We start from the raw sequence: 21,323 nt of genomic DNA on the forward strand, positions 1-21,323 counted from the left end.
CCCTGGTCAGAGGAACAGGTGTAGGGGAACCCTCCCTATCAGAAACCAGGTCACACTTGAATAGGTCAGCACCCCCCCCCCAAGGAGGGGGAAGGGAACCTGGACCCCTCAGAGAGGGAAACCTCTCTGGAAAACCCCCCACTCTCAGAGATAGAAGGAGGAGGAGGGGGCACCAACTGGATCCTGACCAATAGGACTTCCTGGCTGATCTGGCTGGTGGACTTGTGCCACTATCTGCCTTTGGGCCTTTGTGAATTCCTTCTCCAGGGCCTTCTGGCACCTGGCTGCATCCTTTTCTTGCGCCTTGGAGGGCTTCTTGGAATAAGGCCTGCTGGCCCTGGTCCCCCCAATGGCTTCCCTAGCAGTCCTGCCTGCCTTCCTAAGATAGGGCCCTGTCAGATTAGAAGACTGGCCTGCCGGAAGGGGATCCATGGAGATCTCATCCGCCATGGTGGTAAATCAGCTGCTGCGTTCGTCTGGCAGAGGTCTGGCATGTAGAGTGATTGCTGGTAATCCGCTGGGAAGCAGGGCAAGCATGTGCCAAAAGGACACAAATAAACGTTGCCGGGGGAGAGGATTGTGAAGAAATGCATCAGAGATCGAAAGGCTAGACGTGGAGGGTTGCCACGGCCAGAGAAACCTCCGAAATAGCCCATATTCTTGCTGCCTTGAGAGAGTGCTCCGATCGTTGCCCTCCCTCTCTCAAGCCGCCGCTGAGAAGACTGCGAAGGGAATAGCCGGCTGTCACTCCGGTTCGAAAACTCACCTCTGCTGAAGACTTTGGCATCTCGCCACGCGGGTCACCTGATGGACTAACCCCAGAGGTAGAGAGCCAGCCGGCTAATGGCTCCCAGTGCCCGGTTAATCCTGGGACGCCTGGAGAGCCGAACCTCTCTGTCATAATGCAGAGAGGTGAACGAAATAATCAATGCTGGCTAGAAAGAAAGAAAAATCTAGGCAAAGGAAAATAAAGATAGGAAGGGAACCTAATGTTTTTAAAAGGATACAGGTAATAAAATGAAGAAAGTCTCTGGAGAGACTATAAAAGACGTCCTAATGGGCAATGGACTGAATTGAATAACTGAAGATACCGGGAGACCAAGAGGCATGGTCAGAAATTTCAATCCAGTCCATTGGGCAGAAAGACAGAATCTAACCCTTGCTTGGACTCTCCAAGCATCGCACAGGAAAATAAGGAGAAAAGCCAGTGAACCAATCCAGGTGCCAAGCAGGGAGGAAAATCAACTACGATGCAGAGAGGACAGCAGACCAAGGGCAACAGAATGACTGGCAGAGAAAAAACAGGACAGCAGACCAAGGGCAACAGAATGACTGGCAGAGAAAAAACAGACAGCAGAGGAGGGAGGAGGAAAAGAAAGAAAGAAAAAAGAGTGAAGAAAGGAAAAGGAAAGGAAAGATTGAAAAAATAGGAGGAAAATGCCACTAAGGGCAGCGATCTACAGTGAACTTGGCCTGCTGAGAGAAGCCCAGCTACACCCAAGAGGCTTACCTAAGAGCCCAAAGGTCTATTGAAGTGAGGTGAGTGGAGAGATAAAGCAAATCAACAGAGACAAAGGGAGTGAGCAGGTGAGTGAGTGAGGCCAGCTGTGGAGCAGGGAGGAAAAGCATCTGTGGGGCAGGGAGGTGAGCTGACTGAGGGCAAAGCAATAACCAGCAGAGAACAAAAAGGAGAGCCAGCATGAAAGCAGAGCAAAGAGGAGGAGAGCCAGCTGCAGAGAGGAGAGGTGAGCTTACTGTAGGCCAGCAAGGCCCCGTTTGCTTGGACCACACTGGTGTGATGGACCAACAAATGGGAGCCACATGGCTGAGGAGAAAGAGCAGCAGCAGCGCAACAGAAAGGAGAGCCAGCAGCAAGGGGCAGCACAGCAAACCAGAATTTGAGAGCAATGCAGAAAGGAGCCTGGAAAGCAATGGTAGAGAATTATAGAACATTCCATTACAAGCTAAGAACAAATATTGCAGTTAAACTCACTGAACACTGAAAATTGCTGGAACTTTAAATTTTTAGCTATACTTTCCCCCCTAAATTTGAAATTTTAAATGATCTATTAGAATATCAAAATTCTAAATTGGACATTTTCCCTTTTAAAAATCTATGGTAAAAACTTCTACACTTTCATTTTCAATTTTTAAAAAATCCACTCATGGAAAAAGAAACTGTTACTATTGTGATTTGCAAAACATGTTCCATGTATACACTTATGCTCACAGAAGACCCTACCTATATATATAGGGTTTTCTGCCTGGATGGTCTTCTGTAATGAGCCGAAGGACAGAAAGGGGGAGTAGTGAGCTCCCTCCCATATTTGGGCATACCAGGGGTTGTAACACAAATACATACCTATTTCCCTGGCTCAGCTGATAAGGAGGAGAGCCTGTGGCTTAGTGGCTAATACATCTGCCTAATATGTAATACAGCCCAGGTTCTAATCCCAGTAAGGGTATGGCTAGCTGATGAGAGCTAAATAGCTTGAAATAGATCTATACTAGTCTCCCTTTATTTATTTATCAGCACAAATACAACACACACACACACACACACACACATACGTATGTATGTATGTATGTATGTATGTATGTATATACATATACACACATACATACATACATACATACATACATACATACATCAGTGACGTGCAGTCAGGTGAGGCAAGTGAGGCACAGCCTCACCACTCTCATCATGAAAAAAAAAAGTAAAAGGAAAAAGCTGAGCTAGTTGCTGCCACCCCGTGGATGACTTTGCTTAACCTCACTGGTGCTCTCCCTCCCCAAGTGTAGTGACTTCCTCCCCAGGTCCCCATTCATTTCTCTCTCACACACACACAGCTGGATAAAACTATATAAAAATCTAGCCCAGCTTCACTGATTACAAGTTTGAAAAGGCAACGTGGCTCCACCTGCAATCAAACTACACTTGGGGAGGGAGAGCACAAGTGAGCACTGAGGAGACCACAGGAGGAGGCAGGAAGCCAGGCAAAGAGCCATGCTGTAGTACACACACTTCCCCTCAGCCTCTTTCTTTTGGAAGGCTCAGCTCAGCTCCCCTCCGGCTTCTCTGCCTCTCCTCTCACCCCAGCCTGCCAGCAGGAGGTGGTGGGTGGGCTTTATTGTGTTCCAGGCATTTCCCACCCAGACAGCAGGCTGCAAGGCACCTGAGGGTAGAACAAGAAGCAATGGGTGGAAACTAATCAAGGAAAGAAGTAACTTAGAACTGAGGAGAAATTTCCTGACAGTTAGAACAATTAATCAGTGGAACAGCTTGCCTCCAGAAGTTGTGAATGCCCCAACACTGGAAGTCTTTAAGAAGATGTTGGATAGCCATTTGCCTGAAACAGTATAGGGTTTCCTGCCTAGGCAGGGGGTTGGACTAGTAGGCCTCCAAGGTCCCTTCCAACTCTACTATTTTATTGTATTGTATTGCATTTGCAATGGTGGAGGTGTTTGGGAAAGGCAGCAGGGGAATGGGGGGGTGGATGGCAGAGGAGCTGCTTTCAAGCCACTGGAAAAGATATCCAATCCAACTTTTGTGTGTGGGGGGGGTTTGTTTGAGAGTGAGTGAAGAGGGAAGGGGAGAGATAGTCCAATCCAACTTCTGTGTGTGTGTGTGTGTGTGTGTGTGTGTGTTTGAGAGAGGGGGAGGAAGGGAGAGAGGGAGGAAGGAGGGGAAGGAGAAGAAAAAGAAAAAGAAAGAAGGAGCAAAGGAGAAAAACAAATGCTGTCCCTTTAAATTGGAACTGAGCATGCCTGGCTGTGGAATTCTGGGAGTTGAAGTCCACAAGTCTAAAAATATTTGAAACTCAGCACTGTGTCAGTGCCTCCCCAGTCATAAACCTCACCGCACGTCACTGACATACATACATACATACCAAATGTAAACTAAATGTTTACTAGAAGAAAAAGTAAAGGGTCTAGAGGTAACGCTAACTACCCTGAAACTCAACCTATGAAATGAGAAATCCCAAACCTTGCAAGACGAATATGCCCAAATTGAACATAATAATAATCAAACAACTTCTAATAGAATTGACTCCTTAGAAGAAGACAGATCGAAACATGTCACTCATAGAAAAACACACAAACCTAGTACAAAACCCCTGTCCAATCCAATCTACTCTGATGCAGCCCCACTGGTGCTAAGCAACCAATTTTATGGACTCTCCATGGAAGAAAACATGCAGATACCTAGAAAAGAGGCACCATCAAATGGCCCTTAAAAAGTAGCACTATCAAATACCCCAAACTTCCCTAGGAAAAAAAGGTGTGTGTTGGTGATAGAAGATTCAATTCTCAAGGGAACAGAACCAGCCACCTGTAGACCAAACAGTTAATACAGAGAGGTATGTTGTCTCCCTGGAGCAAAAATCAAAAATGTGTCTGAGAATCTAACCAAAATAATAAAACCCACAGATTACTATCCTTTTCTACTACTATATGTAGGGACGAATGACACAAAAAAGGACTTGTAAACAATATTGAGTGATTATGAGCAGCTAGGCAAGAAAGTTAAAGAGTTAGGTGCACAAGTAGTTTTTTCATCTGTACTGCCAACGAAAGGACAACATCAGGTAAGAAAACAAAGGATTCTCTTGAATCCTTGATTGAACAAAGGAAGAAACAAAGGAGTCCTTGATTGAACAAAGGAAGTGAACCACTGGCTAAAGGGTTGGTGTCACCAAAAAACTTTGGATTCCTGGACCATGGTCTGCACTACCTCTATGATGGGCTTTTGCCAAGAGATGGACTGCACCTCACAACGCCTGGGAAGAATGTTTTCGGAAAATGACTGGCTCAACTTATTAGGAGGGCTTTAAACTAAAATTGAGGGGGGAGAGTGATCAATCTCCAGGACCTAATTCCAAGCGAAAATCTCTAGAAAACAGGTCAAATAATGAGGTAAGGAGGGATAGGAAGGAAGACAAACTCAAATTCCAAATAGGAGTCTTAGGAAGCATACCAAGAGTCAGACATAAAGACCTCAAGTTTCTATATACAAATGCACAAAGTTTGGGGAACAAACAGGGTGAACTTGAACTATTAATAAATGAAGGTAGATATGAAATAGTTGGAATTACGGAAACTTGGTGGAACAAAATCCATGACTGGAACATACTGATAGAAGGATACAAACTGTTCAAAAAAATGAGACCCCATAAAAGGGGAGGTGAAGTTGCACTGTGTGTAAAGGACCACTACATTGCTACAGAAATGCATGAAACCAAAGACTAAAACCTCCTAGAATGCATATGGGTCAATATAAAAGAAAAAAATAACATTGCCATAGGTGTATACTACAGGCCACCCAATCAAGCAGAAAAAATAGGTGTACTTTTTGCCAACTAACTAACAAATACATATAGGAAACACACTACAGTACTAATGGGGGACTTCAAGTACCCTGACATCAATTGGAAGACTAATTCTACACCAAATGAGAAATTGAATAGGTTCCTGACCAACCTAGCTGACAACACAAGCAATAGAACATAATGACACCAAAACCTTAGATTTTAAAAGAGCTGATTTTAACAAACTCAGAGAGAACTTGGGAAAGATTCCTTGGATAAAAATCCTAAAGGGGAAAACAACTCAACAAACTTGGGAAACTCTGAAAAAATATAATCATAAAAGTCCAATGCTGACAATACCACTGTAAAAGAAAAACAAGAAATCCAATAAGAAACCACCATGGCTGCACAAAGATCTTTCTGACAGATTGAAAGACAAAAAGGACATGTAGAAAAATGGAAAGAAGGACACATAACAGCGGATAGCCAGAATTTGCAAAGAAAAGGAAAGCAAAGGTTTAGAATGAACAAGGACTTGCAACAAAAGTCAAAGATAATTTTAAAAGTTTCTTCCAACATATAAATTACAAGGAAAAAAATCAAGGAAACAGTTAGTCCACTAAAGAGAGAAGATAGCAAGGAAGTAACAGGCAGTAGAGAGAAAGAAGAGCTGCTTAACTCATTCTTTGCATTGATCTTCACACAAAAAGAAACTATAGTCAACCTACCAAAAACGTAACTGTAAAAGACAGACTAGAAATAATAAGCAAAAAAATAGTAAGAGAACACCTGTCTGATCTTGATGAATACAAATCACTGGGACCTGATGGATTACATCCCATAGTTCTAAAGGAGCTGGCAGAGGTCATCTCAGAATCACTGTGCCACATCTTTAAAAAAAACGGAGCTTGAGGGAACTACCAGAGGACTGGAAAAGAGCTGATGAGGTTTCCATCTTCAAAATAAAAGGTGGGGGGAACAGACCCAGGAAACTATAGACCAATCAGCCTAACATCAATACCCAGGAAGATATTGGAAAGATAATAAAAAACAGATCTGCCAACATCTAGAAATGAGTAAAGTAATAACTAGAAGTCAGCAAGGGTTTGTTAAAAACAGATCATGCCAAACCAATCTTTTTTCATTCTTCAACACAGTGACTAAATTAGTAGACCAGTGAAATATCGTGGCTATAATATACTTAGACTTTAGTAAGGCATTTGACAAAGTAGGCCACCACCTACTTCTTAGTAAGCTAGAAAAAAGTAGGATAGATAGCATCACCATCAACTGGATTCACAACTGGCTGCCAAACCATACTCAATGAGTAGTCCTTAATAATACTACATCTACATGGAGTGAAGTAAGCAGGGAGTACTGCAAGGTTCCATCTTAGGCCCAGTACTCTACAATATCTTCATAAATTACTTAGATGAGGAAATAAAAGGGGAACTTACCAAATTTGCAGATGATACTAAGCTGGCAGAAATAGCAAACACCCTAGATCAGTGATGGTGAACCTTTTTGGCATCGCATGCCAAAAGGGGGGGAGGGCAGCGGGGTCATGGCCATGTGTGCCAAACCCATAATCCTATGCCTGCAGACCCCCATGCGCATGTGCATGTAACTACCACCCCTGGGCATGTGCGTGCAACCCCCGCCCTCCCCCTTACTTTTGTTACGTGATGGTCCGGGTTTTTTCACCCTTCCCAGGCTCCAGAGGATTTCTGGGAGCCTGGGGAGGGTGAAAACGCCCCCCATGCAGGCCCTCCGGAGGCTTCCAGCACCTTCCACTCACACCCGCAGGACCTGCTGCAACCTGCCGCCTTCAGAGCACTGGCCTTGGCAGCAGGAAACTGAGCTTGGATAACTAATTGGAGGTGGCATGTGCTCTTCCTCCCTCCCTGCCTCTCTCTCCAGGCATACTGCAATTTGAGAAGGGGGAAAGGGGGCTTTCTTTCCCCTCAAGTCCATGGAAGGAGCAGCGCTGCACTGAGGTGTCCCACCAGCCGTTTTGATTCTGAAGGAATTCTCCCTCCGTGGACTTGAGAAAAAGGGAGGGAGTGTGTGTGCTCACTCTTGCCTCCCGGATGGCTTTTCTGGCAGAGTTCCCAATGGGGAAGATGGGGTTCCCTCCTCCTCCTGCAGCCCATTATGAAGGAGAAGCCCTGGCAGCCACGATGGGCGAGGAGGAATATGTGCCGGGGCGATTGCTGCTTCCTCCCCCCCCCCCTCCAGCTCGCCTGTCTCTTTAAATTGCACCTCTTTGCCTAAAGTGCCGGAGCGGGACAAAGCAATTGGGAAAGGATTTTTCTGTGTGTGTGAGTGAGAGATAGAGAGAGAGACGGTGGGTGGGTGGGGGAGAATAAGACAAGGAGGAAGAACAGAGGCATTTTTGCTCGCCTCCCGGACTCTGTGTCCCTCCGCCCAGCTAGGCTTCATGGGTGTGCTGCTCCTGGGCTCATCAGTCTCCGGACAGACATCAGATTCCCACCCTCCAGCCACACTATAAAAAAGATGTTGAAACTCTAGAAAGAGTGCAGAGAAGAGCAACCAAGATACAATGAACGGTTGCAGGAACTGGACATGGCTAGTCTAGTGAAGAGAAGGACCAGGGGAGACATGATAGCAGTCTTCCAATATTTTAAGAGCTGCCACAGAGATGTGGGGGTCAAGCTATTTTCCAAAGCTCCCAAAGGCCAGACAAGGAATAATGGAAATAAGGAGAAATTTTCTGACAGTGAGAGTAATCAACCAATGGAACAGCTTGCATTCGGAAGTTGTGGGAGCTTCATCACTGGAAGCTTTCGAGAAGAGACTGGATTGCCATCTTTCAGACATGGTGTAGGGTCTCCTGCTTGGGTGGGGGGTTGGACTAGATGATCTACAAGGTCCCTTCCAACTCTGTTAATCTGTAATCAAACCCATTATTCCTCACAGTTAACACATTCACAGCTTCAATTCCAGACAAGCAATGTTGAATCCCAATATTAGGATCACTAACATGTCTTCATGAGAGATCTACTTTTGTGGATGGAAACAAAACCATGCCTTGAGGCTAAAATATCTAAATATCATACCTTCTTATCAATAGGCTAGTAAGAAAGCAGGGCTATATCATGAAGACATGTTTTCCACCAATGATTGGCAGGGTAGCTTTGCACTAGAAAGTTGTGAGAATGGTCCTAAAGCAATACTGTTTGGGAAGTTATTCAGTTTTAGTATAAAAAAAACTGAAATAAGTTTTTTTTTATTAAAGTCATGTTGCAAAAATACCATTATTTTGGTAGCACGAGGTTTGTTTTAATAAACTGCTATGTAATTGACCAGGACTGATAAAATTCATCATTAACATATAAGCAGATAGGTTTATCTAGAAGATATAATAAATGTCCCTAAATGTTTTTTATCTAGAAGAAAATGATCCATTCATATTCACTCACTTTTCTCACTCTAATCACAGTAAAAAAAAAGAAAATATTTAGAGAAGGTGTCACTTTCATACTGTTCCAATCAGCATGGGTCATGACAATAAGTCAAACTAAATTAAGTCAGTAGACTTAGGTTTGGAATAATTTTATTGTCACTTTGAATGTACACTACATTAAAATGAAATGTTGTTGCATAAAGCTCTCAAAGGGTCACCACATCCATTATATACTACATAAACATGACAAAAGAAACAAATAAATACAAAATTATGCATATACCAACATATATTATTTGACACGGAGAAACAACACAGTCTAACATACCAATCTACTGAACACCATTTCAAAGAGTTTGTGTAAAGGTAAAAGTTCATGCAAAGAGAACTTACAACCAAAGTTTAAAGTTGCTTCCCGGCTCCTTATAGTTCCATGTATATTGTATGCTATGCAAACATATGTTCCTTCATCTCTTGACTTCTCAGGATTATTGATTTCCAGGTTACCTCCTACCATACTGTAATGTTCTTTTGTCAGTTTAATATCAACATCCCAGTTGTTACGTTGCCACCTATTCAAGGAAAATATTTATTTTAAAAAAAATATTAACACCTTATTTCAGCACTTCGGTTGCCCACATTACCTCCAAAACATTGGTATCTTATACCTACTGAATGAGATTATGGCAATAAGAGTATCTAATTGAAACTGAAATTGGAAATTCAGTTTGAATTTTACTGTGTTTTTAAATCAGTCTGAATTTACTACAATTTGATAATTTAAAAGATCTTCTGTGCATGTAGGAAAAAATATTTTTCCCTGAATCAAACTGGATTTCCAAATGATGTAATTTTATTAGTTAAAGCATCAAACTAATTTTCCAGATTGAGTAAGATATTGGACCTGAATTGATCAGAATTGACAATAGAAATCTGATCTTATTGCATACTACCATTCCTAGTGTAAATTACAGATTCCCTGAAATATATTATCCCTTGTGCTAGTTACAGAATGACAGTGATTCCTAAATAATGTAGTTATAGAATTTAAAATAATTATTTGAATATTTTTCGCAAATATATAGAATTTAATAAAAAATAATGTTTCTCACAGTTCATTCAATCATACTACCATATTAATTAGCCTATCCTGAGTTACAATGAACAGTTACATAATGGGCTGTCCTGGATGCTATATTTAATTGGGTTTTCAGCTTGATCCTACTGAAACTGAATTAAGAATGTAGTTTCTTAGATATTAGCCACCAGGAGGAGCATCTTCCTTATATATAATCTCTTCCATACAACAGATAAATATAATATGGATTCAATTTTTACAATGCTCTATGAACACTGAAAAGCAGATTTGTCCCCCAATTAATTGTTTTATTACATTATAAAAGCAAAATAATGCACTGTAGAATATAGATAATAGCAGACTACGGTGATATTTTATAATAAAAAATTAGAAATTGTTAACACTATGATGTTTGGGGTAAGTTAAACTTTTAAAGATGAGAACAAAAGCTACACTGATGTTAAATATAATGCCTATAGTGTTATTTAACATAAGATTGTTTGAAATATATAATTAATGCTAAGTATGACATTATGTCAGAACTGCCCCAGTCTGATCCTTTATGGATCAGTAAAACTCTCAACTCAATTTGGTTGAAGTGAAAAGGCACTTTTACTAAGAGATGCTGATTGCAGTAAAGTCAAGCAAAATCTAAAATTCCCATGAGCCAATTCAGAACTAAACCCCTGGTTTCTCCTAGCCCTCTCCTGTGGCCTGTCCATGTGGAGCCAATCCGGCACTGCTGAGATTTTTGGGAAATGCTGAAGTGTTTGGGTTGGTGAAATTCCACTCTCACAGCAAACGGCCCTGAAGATGCCAGTGCACCAGTATGAACCGGATTCCAAAACCCTCTGTTCTTTCTCAACTGTCAATTCTCCCCTCCCAATTTCCCATAATAAGAGTATATAGTGTTTGTCTCCCCACCTCTTCCCTGATTGATGGCAGAATGCTGGCAAAGTACCAGGATGAAGCTGGTGGATATTACATGGTGCCCCTCTTGACAAGGACATCAATGGAAACACACAACAGAGAGAGGGGGGGAGGGAGGGAGGGAGAGAGAGAGAGCGAGAGAGAGAAAGAGAGAGAGAGAGAGAGAGAGAGAGAGAGAGAAGGTAGATATATGGTTAGAATAGGGAACTATTTTGGTTTATAAGGATATTGCTTATGGAAACCTTTGAAGAGTTTGGGTGCTTTAATGTATTTAAGGCCCACCCATTCAGTCTCAGAAGGAGGAAAGTCTTTCAGCGCCAGTAGATACTGGAGTTTTCCTCGGTGTTTATGAGAGTCTAAAATATCCTTAATTTCAAAATGTTGTTCCCCCTGAATCATGAGTGGCTCAGGTGGTGGAGGCAGCATTCGGCGCACAGAGGACTGACTTTCTGATTTTAGCAAATCACAATGGAAAATTGGGTGAATGTTTCTAAGGGATTTCAGCAGGACAAGTTCCACTGTGATCAGGTTGATTATTCTTTTGATAGAGGTCAACGTACTTCCCAGGTTTTTGATCCCAGTTTTTTGGAACACTGTCTGGATTGCATGTATTTAATGGACAGGAAGACCTGGTCTCCTATTTTTAAGTCTTTGGGCTTTGTTCATTTTTTGTCTGCATGCTTTTTATAAATTTAAAAATTTCCAAAGTACCTGAAGGCCAGACAAGGAATAATGGATGAAAACTGAACAAAAAGGGATTCAACCTGGAAATAAGGAGAATTTTTCTGACAGCGAGAGCAATCAACCAATGGAACAGCTTGCATTCAGAAGTTGTGGGAGCTTGAGAGGAGGGGCCAGCGTCTCAACTGTACGCATGCAAACTTCCGTTCTCTTGAGGAGCGGCGATATCCTACCACTTTGGGGATCTCTTCGGAGATTAGAACTGTCTTGGAGGGACAGTGAAGAATGAGAGCATGGGCAGATGTGAAGGGGGGTGCTGCAAACCCCCTGGAACGTCTGCAATAGCTTTCGACCCGGTTGGCCAGGAAGACAGCCATTGCAAGCTGTCAGAGTTGAGGTGACTTCATAAAAAGAGAGAAGAAAGATGCTTGGAACATCTGGGTGAGATCATGATAATACCCTGGGGCACACTGTATTCAAAAGTTTGTTTTTTCTCCCTGATTGATTGACTGAGAACAAAGAGAGAAGGCAAAAGGTGGCGGGAGTGGATTACCCCTCCAGGAAGCGAATGCCAATACAAATAAATGATTCATCAAATAGTTTGGGAAGGATGGTTTGAGAAATAAATAGCAGTCTGGACAGAGTTGATTACTAGTGCAATTTTAAAATCTTGATATTTAATATTTAAAGAATTAAATTCGCAACTCTGAGGTTCTTGGATTTTTGTTTCTTTTCTAACTACTCTTTTCAGTAACTGTTCAGTAACAACAGTGCCATCTAGTGGCAACAGAGAGTATATTACAAAAAACAAAGTAAAATTAGAAATAATAGCTTTGAACAACACACAGTGACTTGATAAACAGAGTGGTGATAAAAACTGCCACATAAGACAAAACACCAGCTGTGGATTCATCTTTTGTGCTTTTGTTTTCCACTTTCCTGATTATAACTTTGGAGCTCTGGAATTGTTTTGGAACTGTTTGGAACTGTGGAGCTTTTGCTTATATTAAGAATGGAAGTTATTTTCTTTAGGTGGATCTGTACCTGGTTCCTTTTTTAAATCAAATTCTTTCTTGATTTTTCCCTGTAATTTTCCACTCAGTGGGTACTTACTGGGTTTTTCCTTTCCCTTTTTATTTTCCCTCTCTCCTTTTTCTCGCCTCCTTTTCTCTCCTATTTCTAGAGTTGGAGGGAATAAGGGGGATTAAAGATATATTTTTATTTTACAATTGTGGTCAATTTTTTACTATTTTTTCTCTCTTTGTTCTCTTTGTTGGAATTTGGTTTTTTTTTTTTTGTCTTTCTAGCCTTCACTGCAAATGGACTAGGGTAACAAGAACCTGAAGCTTGGAGGAAATAAGGCATAAAGACATATTTTCACTTTACAATTGTGCTCAATTTTTTACTATTTTTCTTTCTTTGCCCTTTTTGTTGTAATTTGGTCTTTTTTTTCTTCCTCTCTTTTTATTTTACTACTACAATTGGATGAAGGTAACAAGAACCTGAAGCTTGGCCCACCAGACTTGGAGAGGTGACCTTCAAAATTTGGATTTTTCTTCTTCTTTTCTCTCTCTCTCTCTCTCTCTTTCCATGAGTGGATTTTTTAAAAATTGAAAATGAAAGTGTAGAAGTTTTTACCATAGATTTTTAAAAGGGAAAAATGTCCAATTTAGAATTTTGATATTCTAATAGATCATTTAAAATTTCAAATTTAGGGGGGAAAGTATAGCTAAAAATTTAAAGTTCCAGCAATTTTCAGTGTTCAGTGAGTTTAACTGCAATATTTGTTCTTAGCTTGTAATGGAATGTTCTATAATTCTCTACCATTGCTTTCCAGGCTCCTTTCTGCATTGCTCTCAAATTCTGGTTTGCTGTGCTGCCCCTTGCTGCTGGCTCTCCTTTCTGTTGCGCTGCTGCTCTCTCTCTCTCTCTCTCCCTCTCTCTCTCTCTCTCTCTCTCTCTCTCTCTCTCTCTCTCTCTTTTTAAACAAAGTTTTATTGGTTTTTCTCTCTCTCTCTCTCTTGATATTTAGATTATAAAAATAAATCAACAAGATGAAGAAGAAGATAACATCCAGCCCTACAGCACAAAAATCATCAAATACAACAACACAACAAGATAAAGCTAGTATGGAGTTAAAGAGTATGCTACAGGCTATGTAGGAAGACCTAAAAGAAAGTATGGATAAAGTAGATGAAGACCTGAAAGATGTTAAAGAGATAATGGGAAAAAATGAGCAGAGATTGCAGAAAGTGAAGGAAAAGGTGGAAATAACAGAGAAGAAAATGGAGGAGATGGATTATAGACGGACAACAACAGATAAAAATCAAGAAAAAATAAGGCTGATTTTTATTTAAGATTCCAAAATATCAAACAGGAAAAGGAAGAGAACCTAGCAGAAAAAATCACCAACATATTGCAGGAGCAAAGACATAGGCTAGATACAGTAGAGAAGGCAGAGTTATTTTATGAACAATATTTTGGACCACAAGAAGAAGAGAGATGAAGAGAGGAAAGAGGAACAAAACTACAAGAAGAGAAGGAGAAAGAACTGAGAGAACTAGCTGAAGAAGAAGAAGAAAGGGTGTTAAGAGAAGGAGAAAAAGTAAAAGACATGAAAGAACAAATGGATATGAGAGTGACTAGATAAACTAAAACAACAAATAATTAAGACATGGAAGAAGAAATAAAAATAATCTCATTAAATATAAATGGACTAAATTCGAGAAAAAAAGAAAGAGGACATTTAATAAATTAGAGAAATTGAAATTAGATATAATATGCCTGCAAGAAGTATATATTTAAAAACAATGCAAAAATATTTGGATTATCTGAAATTGGGGAATCTGTATATGACACTTGCTGATCAAAGCAAAAAAGGTGTGGCATTGTATATCAAAAAGTCAATACAATCAAAGCAAATATTTGAAGATGAAGAAGAAAGAATATTGATAGTGGAAATAATGAATAACAAAAAAATATTGATGGTGTCAATATATGCGCCAAATGAGAATCAAGAAGAATGTTATGGAAAACTCCACAAAAAGATAATATAATATGAATATGAAGAAATATGTATATTAGGTAAGGTGACCAACTTTTTTACAATGAAAAGGAGGACAAATAAATTGGAAAAAATATATCGTAAATAAAAGAAATATTTTATTCATTGCAACAATAATACACTAAAATATGATATATGCATAATAAAAACATTTGCAACATTTTATATTGTAATTATGCTTACATGCCTGTTAATTATTATTTAAATGAGTACTTTTCCATTGAATTAATATTTTTTGTCAATGTATCATCTTCTAACAATATATTGGAAATATCTGAACAAGAAATATCCTTCATATTGAATTTTACGGCAAGTGCTGCAGCTAGAGTATCAACATTCAATCTCGATTTCTCACTTGTCGAAAAATCATTGGCAATTGAAAAAAACTCTTTCAACTGCTGCATTAGTTCCAGGGCAGCACAACGTAAATTGAACAAGTATAACTAAATGTTCACATGGAATATGTTCATTTTTGAAATGGCTGAAAATATCCACCCATCTTTTATCAATTTCAACATGTTGATTTTCCCATTGTATTAATTTTTCAGAATTTAAATATACATTCAGTCTTCTAATTTCTTCAAAGAGACAATTGTCGTCTATTTTAATGTCTAGCATTTCTTTAGATAAAAATTCAACACAAGATTCAATATCTGTTCAATATACTTGCGATGAAGTAAAAAAAACACCATTAAAAACTGTTTAATAAAATACATCACATAACGCGCAACAGATTAGCCTTCAAATATCAAAAAGGAGGACATGTAGGAGGACACTTTTCAAGGGAGGACAGAACTTACAAAAGAAGGACTGTCCTCCCTAAAGGAGGACGGTTGGTCACCTTAATATTAGGGGACTTTAATGCGATAGTAAATAATGAGTTGGATTATAAAACTGCAAAGTTGAATAAAAAGTTAAGGAGAACACTGCCTAAAACATTCTTTACAATGATGGAAGAATTAAGTCTACAAGGTGTATGGAGAAGAAGACACTTAAAAGAAAAACAATATACATTTTACTCTTTAGACACATGTCGTGATCAAGAATAGACATGATTTGGACAACAATAGATCTAATTGCTAAAACACAAAAGATTGATATAGAAACAAGTATATGGGCAGACCACAACCCAATAATAATGACATGAAAAGGTCAGAGAGAAAAAATGAGATGGACATTAAATCAAAATATATTAAATGAAAATGAATTTTAGCAATATATGGAAAAAGAATTGAACTTTTTTTTCAAAGAGAATAAGGAGGACAAATCCCTACAGAATGTGCGGAATATCAGTAAGGCATATAGTACAGGACTAGTAATGACATATCTAGGAAAAAGAAACAAACAAAACAGACACACCCGAAAGAAGATAGAGGAGGAACACAGGAGACTGGAAATAGAACTACAAAGAAACCCACAAAATGCTAAAATTAAAAATTTGATGGACCTAGAAAAACAAATTGAATTTAATGGAAAACAAAGAAGTGGCAAATAAAGTAAAAGCCACAAGATAAAATTTCTTTGAAAATGCAAATAAACCAGGACAATGGTTGGCTCCTCATTTTCCAGAAGAATTTGGTCTTTACTTATTAGTCCTTGTATGAAGTTTTCTATTTTTTCCATAGCCTCTTTAAATATTTTTTTCATCCTGTCCATTGCATTTTGCAAGAGTAAATCCAATTCCTTTACTACTCTAAACATTTCTTATGAATCTCCAGGGAGAAGACGTTGAAAGTTAGAATACAGAATTCTTCTTTTATCTTATAGCAGTCTCTATTATTCCCCAGTTCCAAATACTCAGTTGTGCATCTGGGTCCAATCGAAGAGCTACTGTGTTTACAGCTTGTAATTTTTCTTATTAGTTACTTTCTCTTATAATCCACAAAATTGTAAATTATAATCCACAAGGGTTCATCAATTTTGTAATCCACAGGCCCAACAAGACCCCAAAGTTTATATCCAACCAATTGCAAATCTCCTGGTAGAAAATTAGCTGCTAAAATATAAAAACATTCTTCTATTTGAAAGCAACCTCTGTATTTCCCAGCTCCAGCTGCTCAATTGTCAATCTGTTATCATCCACATCAGTCAGAGGGCTGCAGTATTTAAAGTTTCCACTGTTTCCACATTCTTCTCTGTAGTTCTGTAATTCTTCTATAAACAATTCCCAGGTGCAGACAGCTTATCTAAGTCTCCTAGTAATCTTGCAACAATGTTCCAATAAGCTGCCAAGGTCAAATTTATTATGTCCACATTCAATTCTATATTTTTCTTAACTTTCCCCCTGGATCTTTCTTTAACCAGAAAATGTTGCTGTTGAAGTATTTTTCTATTAGTCCTCTCACTTAATTTATTTTGCATACATCATGTTGTTGTTGTTCTTTTCCCCTTTTAAAATTCCAGAACCAAGTTTAAGTTGAACAACAAAGTTTTAAATCAATAATTCTGCTTAGTTAACTACTTCTGTGGCCAATCCAATCGTCTTCTTTGGCATTTAAAACATCCAACCCTTCAAAGTTCTTATTTAAATCTCTTTCTGCTTCGTGTTTGTCCACCACTATTTCAGGAGGTGAAAAATCGACAAATCACCCCTTTTCTTTTTCAGCCCCATTATCCCTCAGTCTCTTTTAAACAGGGGCAGTCTTAGTAGAAGTTAAAAAGTTCTAAATTCTCACCCAGCCTCCACGTTGTTTGTCTTGACTCTTTCTCCATACTTCTTTGTTTGGAGCTGTCACAGCCTTGGGCAGCATGCAATGTCTGCCTTTTCTCCCTCACCGGATTGAGAGCTTCTCCCGGATTAGATAAGGAGCTGGCAATCTCTTTATGATGTACGGAGGTTACCTCTCTTCTTCACCACCTCTTTAAGATGATTTAGGGTCATCAAGACCCTCTGGCAGGGGGAATTCAACTGTTTAATCTCAAGCGCCTGAGGTAATTACGAGGCTCATTGCTCATACAACAGTTTTATTTGGAACAGAATAGATGCGAGCGAAGCTCTGACAGTTCTTTTATACCTCGAGCTGTCATCACAGCAACCAATAGAATCCTTTAAAACTTCCCGCTTAAAACAAACACGAACGGGCCAATCAACTAGCATCCTACCTGATTGACAGGCGGGGGCAGGACACGTACATACGTGATATTCCTTCCGCCCGGTTAGAGCACACATAGTCTTTTAGGTAAGCGGGTTTATTATGGGTCCTTCCGAAACGCCTGGGCCCTGCCGAAACTTCAGCCGGATTCTGTTCCTGCACCATGTCTCGGGAAGTACTAGAGTTGCTGCTGCCTAGGGAAGACCTCGTCTGCTCCATCCAGGCAGGTAAGTCCTCCAACGAGAACGTGGCGGTCGCGTTTGGGAAACTTGTAACTGCTGGTCCAGGCCCCAGTTCCTCCGGACAGTCATTATCTGGGTCGATTGTAGATGCATGCGGGGCGGGTTGCCTCTGGTCTGTTCCGTGTCTCTGTAGCTGGTCTACATGACGCCACCACACCCGCCCGTCGTCCAACCGCACCCTATAAGAACATGGTCTGGTTACCTGTATAATCTCACCTGGAACCCATTTGGGATCACCTATACAGTTTCTCACAAATACCCTTTCCCCCAGTTGGAATGTGCGGGTGGCATTACATGGTATTGGGGTGTCAGACTGGTATGTGGGGTGTAGGCGATCTAAAATTGTGCACAACCTACGACCCATAAGAAGTTCTGCTGGGCTTTTTCCAGATGTAGGACATGGTGTTGTGTGTTATGCTAATAAATAAGTATTAACTTTGTGTTCCCATGGGCCTTGCCCCATATGGCTGAGTGCTTCTTTTGCAGATCGCACGGCTCGTTCAGCCCTGCCATTGCTCGCCGGATGGTACGGAGCTATTAATGCATGCCTGATACCTAAGCTTGCCAAAAATGCTTGGAATGTGGCAGAGGTCAGTTGCGGCCCATTATCTGACACTATAGTGTTGGGAATGCCATGGGTTGTGAATAGACGTTGTAAAACTCTTATTGTGGCTTCAGAAGTAATAGAATGCATGGTACAGAGTTCAACCCAATGTGAGAATGCATTTACCACTATTAAGAACGAGTGCCCCTGCATTGGGCCTGCAAAATCTATATGTAATCTTGACCAGATTTGATAGCCCCATTCTCTTGGTGCTGCTGCTGAAGGATTCGGCCATGAGCTTTGGCATGGAAGGCATGCCAATACCCAATCAGATATGTTGTTGTCCATTTTTGATCACCAAACATATCTTCTTGCTAATGCCTTCATTCTGGCTATGCCTGGGTGGCTTGAATGTAAATGTTGTAGTACTTCATTGCATAAGGCATTGGGTACTACTACTCGTGATCCCCAGAGCAAACAATCTTTGTGTTCGGATAGTTCGGACCTTCTTCGAAAATACGGTTGGAATGTCTCAGCAATCTGGTTATTGGGCCATCCTCGTTGAACCCATTCTAAAACTTTTGAGATTGTGGGGTCTGCTTTAGAGTGCACAGCTATATCTGTTGCAGATAGTGGTAGCTGCAATTCATCAATAAGTAATACATTGCTCACTGGAGCAGGGTCGTTTGTCAATGTCAGAAGTGGACAACGACTAAGTGCATCTGCATGTCCCAATTGTTTCCCTGGTCTGTACTCTACTCTGTAAGAATAAGCTGTGAGGAATTCAATCCATCTCAGCATGTGGGGCGATAATATAGTTGGTGTGGGCTTGTCCCCGGCTATAATTCCCAAAAGGGGCTTGTGATCTGTCTGTAATATGAACTGCCTGCCATAAAGATAATGGTGAAAACGTTTGATGCCCGCTACAGCTGCTAATGCCTCCTTGTCCATTGACTGTAATCTCTTTCTGTTTTGGACAAGGAGTGGGAAAAATAAGCAATGGGCACCTCAATTCCATTGGGTAGCCTGGACTCAAAACTGCACCTATGTCATAAGGGGATGCATCCGAGGCTATCAAAAGTGGAAATGATTCGTTGTATTGAATTAATAAGGCTGATGATTGTCACTGCGTTAATTGTTTGCTAGCTGAACTGAAGATTTATTGCGCAGATCATAGCCCTTATCAGCAATGATTTACTGTGCATGCTTTTTAACACGTTTCATAATACATCACACATTCCAGAGACTTAACTTTTGTTCTTCTGTTCGTCTGCCAAGAAGGTGGGCGACAATTGCTCTTGCCAAAATGTAACAATTAAATAGATTTGTTTTCATTTTATTTTCATATTAAAAGTTTGTTTTTAATTAGAACATGTTATCGGATCTTACTTTCGCTTTTTCTGAAGATATGCTGTTTGGGAAAGCTGACGGTCTACACCTCATTAGCTCAGGGTGAAATTTCCCCTGACAATAAATGGCAGCAGAAGGATGGTCATGATTTACGGCTTTTTCCTTCCAAGTTATCTTCAAGAGATAAGCGGCCAGGCTAATTAACCATGCCAAAGAAGAAAAAGAGAAAAGGCAGAAATGAAGCACGTTCTGAGGGGTCCCTTCCCTCTGACACAGAAGTGGAGAATTTTTCACGCTGGCTTCCAAGTTCCCAAACTCCAGTAACTGGACTGGGTGAAGACCCTGCTGTGGGGGAAACATTTCAACAAGAGGAAACTGTTCCAGGAGGTGAAATCTACGGACCAAGGTCAGTAAATCTCCCTTCTGATTATGCACGTTCCCAAATATCTCCAAGAGATTATGAAATGCTCGGGGCTAAACCAAAGCATTCCACCTTGCCAGAGCAAATTCACTCCCAAACTCTTAGAGATTATGAAACAATTGATGTCTGGCCAAACCTCTCGCAGCAACGGCTGGCAGAGGAAAATCACCCCCACGCAGAAAGTGAAACTTATGAATCCTTCTCAGGCCCTGGGGAAGATATGAAAAGCTATCGTGACCGGATAGACTTTTTTGAAAAACAGGTTTTTCAAGCTAGAAAACACTATGAAAAATTAGAGGCAAGTAGGAGGGGTTTCCCCATTTCCAAAATGTCTGAGGATGCCATCTTGCCTTCTTTTCCAGAGCCTAAGACACACCCCCTAGAGGACATTGTGTCAGGCGAATCAGAACAGAGAGATATGTACACATCACCGAGGTCACGTGATCTCCTTTGTTCTACTTCTTATGCCGCGCATGCAAAAATTTTGCAGCCAAGAAGTGAAGCGGCACTGCACATCTCATGGCGGAAATAATTTATTAGAGCAACAATTAAAGCAATTGCCTCCAAAGTTTAAATCTTCAACTCCCCCTGGTGGTGTTGGATTTTCCCTAGATGGAACAAGGCAAAACTTAATGCGGCAAAGGCAAATGCCAGCCTCTCAAGCAAGCCAATTCAATGTTGCTACTCAAGCACCAATGGCAAATGTAACACAGAGACCACATGTCACGTTACAGCGCCCCCTGGCTCAACAACCAGTATATTTACCTGTACAGCAAGCTGCTCAAATGCATATCCCTCAACAGGCATTTCCTGTCACTCCTTTGACTGGTGAGTCAAAATTAAAGATGTCAGGACAGAATTATAAAGCCTGGGTCAGTGAGATTGCACTCTTGCTTCGCAGAGAAGGTACCCATTGTATGGTCTTTAATCCTCCTGCCCAACCATGGACTCCTGCAATAAGAGACCTAGAGACCAGGGCTTGCACAACATTATTGATGTCCATGGATACTGAATTGCAGGTTACCTTTCCACCTGATGCAACAGCCCAACAAATTTGGGCTATTTTGGAAGATTCCTACAGGCCCATTTCAATTGAATTCTTCATGTTTGCTCATGTCTGAGTTCCATGGTTCGAAGTTGAAACCTGGTGAACAAATTGGGGGACATTTGACCAAACTGAAAAGA

The 21,323-nt window shown here is 40.5% G+C and overlaps 1 protein-coding gene across 3 annotated transcripts in view; it reads right to left on the bottom strand.

Annotated features, from left to right (window-relative positions):
* Positions 1 to 21,323, bottom strand: part of CNTN1 (contactin 1) — a 410,973-nt gene that overhangs the window by 175,389 nt on the left and 214,261 nt on the right. For all 3 annotated transcript variants that reach the window (XM_081957448.1, XM_081957447.1, XM_081957446.1), the window contains exon 6: positions 9,130 to 9,308. In XM_081957448.1, the coding sequence (XP_081813574.1) occupies positions 9,130 to 9,308 (179 nt within the window). The remainder of the gene's footprint in view (positions 1 to 9,129; positions 9,309 to 21,323) is intronic.

This window comes from Natrix helvetica (assembly GCF_964273705.1).
Source record: "Natrix helvetica genome assembly, chromosome: 6".
Classification (NCBI taxonomy): Eukaryota; Metazoa; Chordata; class Lepidosauria; order Squamata; family Natricidae; genus Natrix; species Natrix helvetica.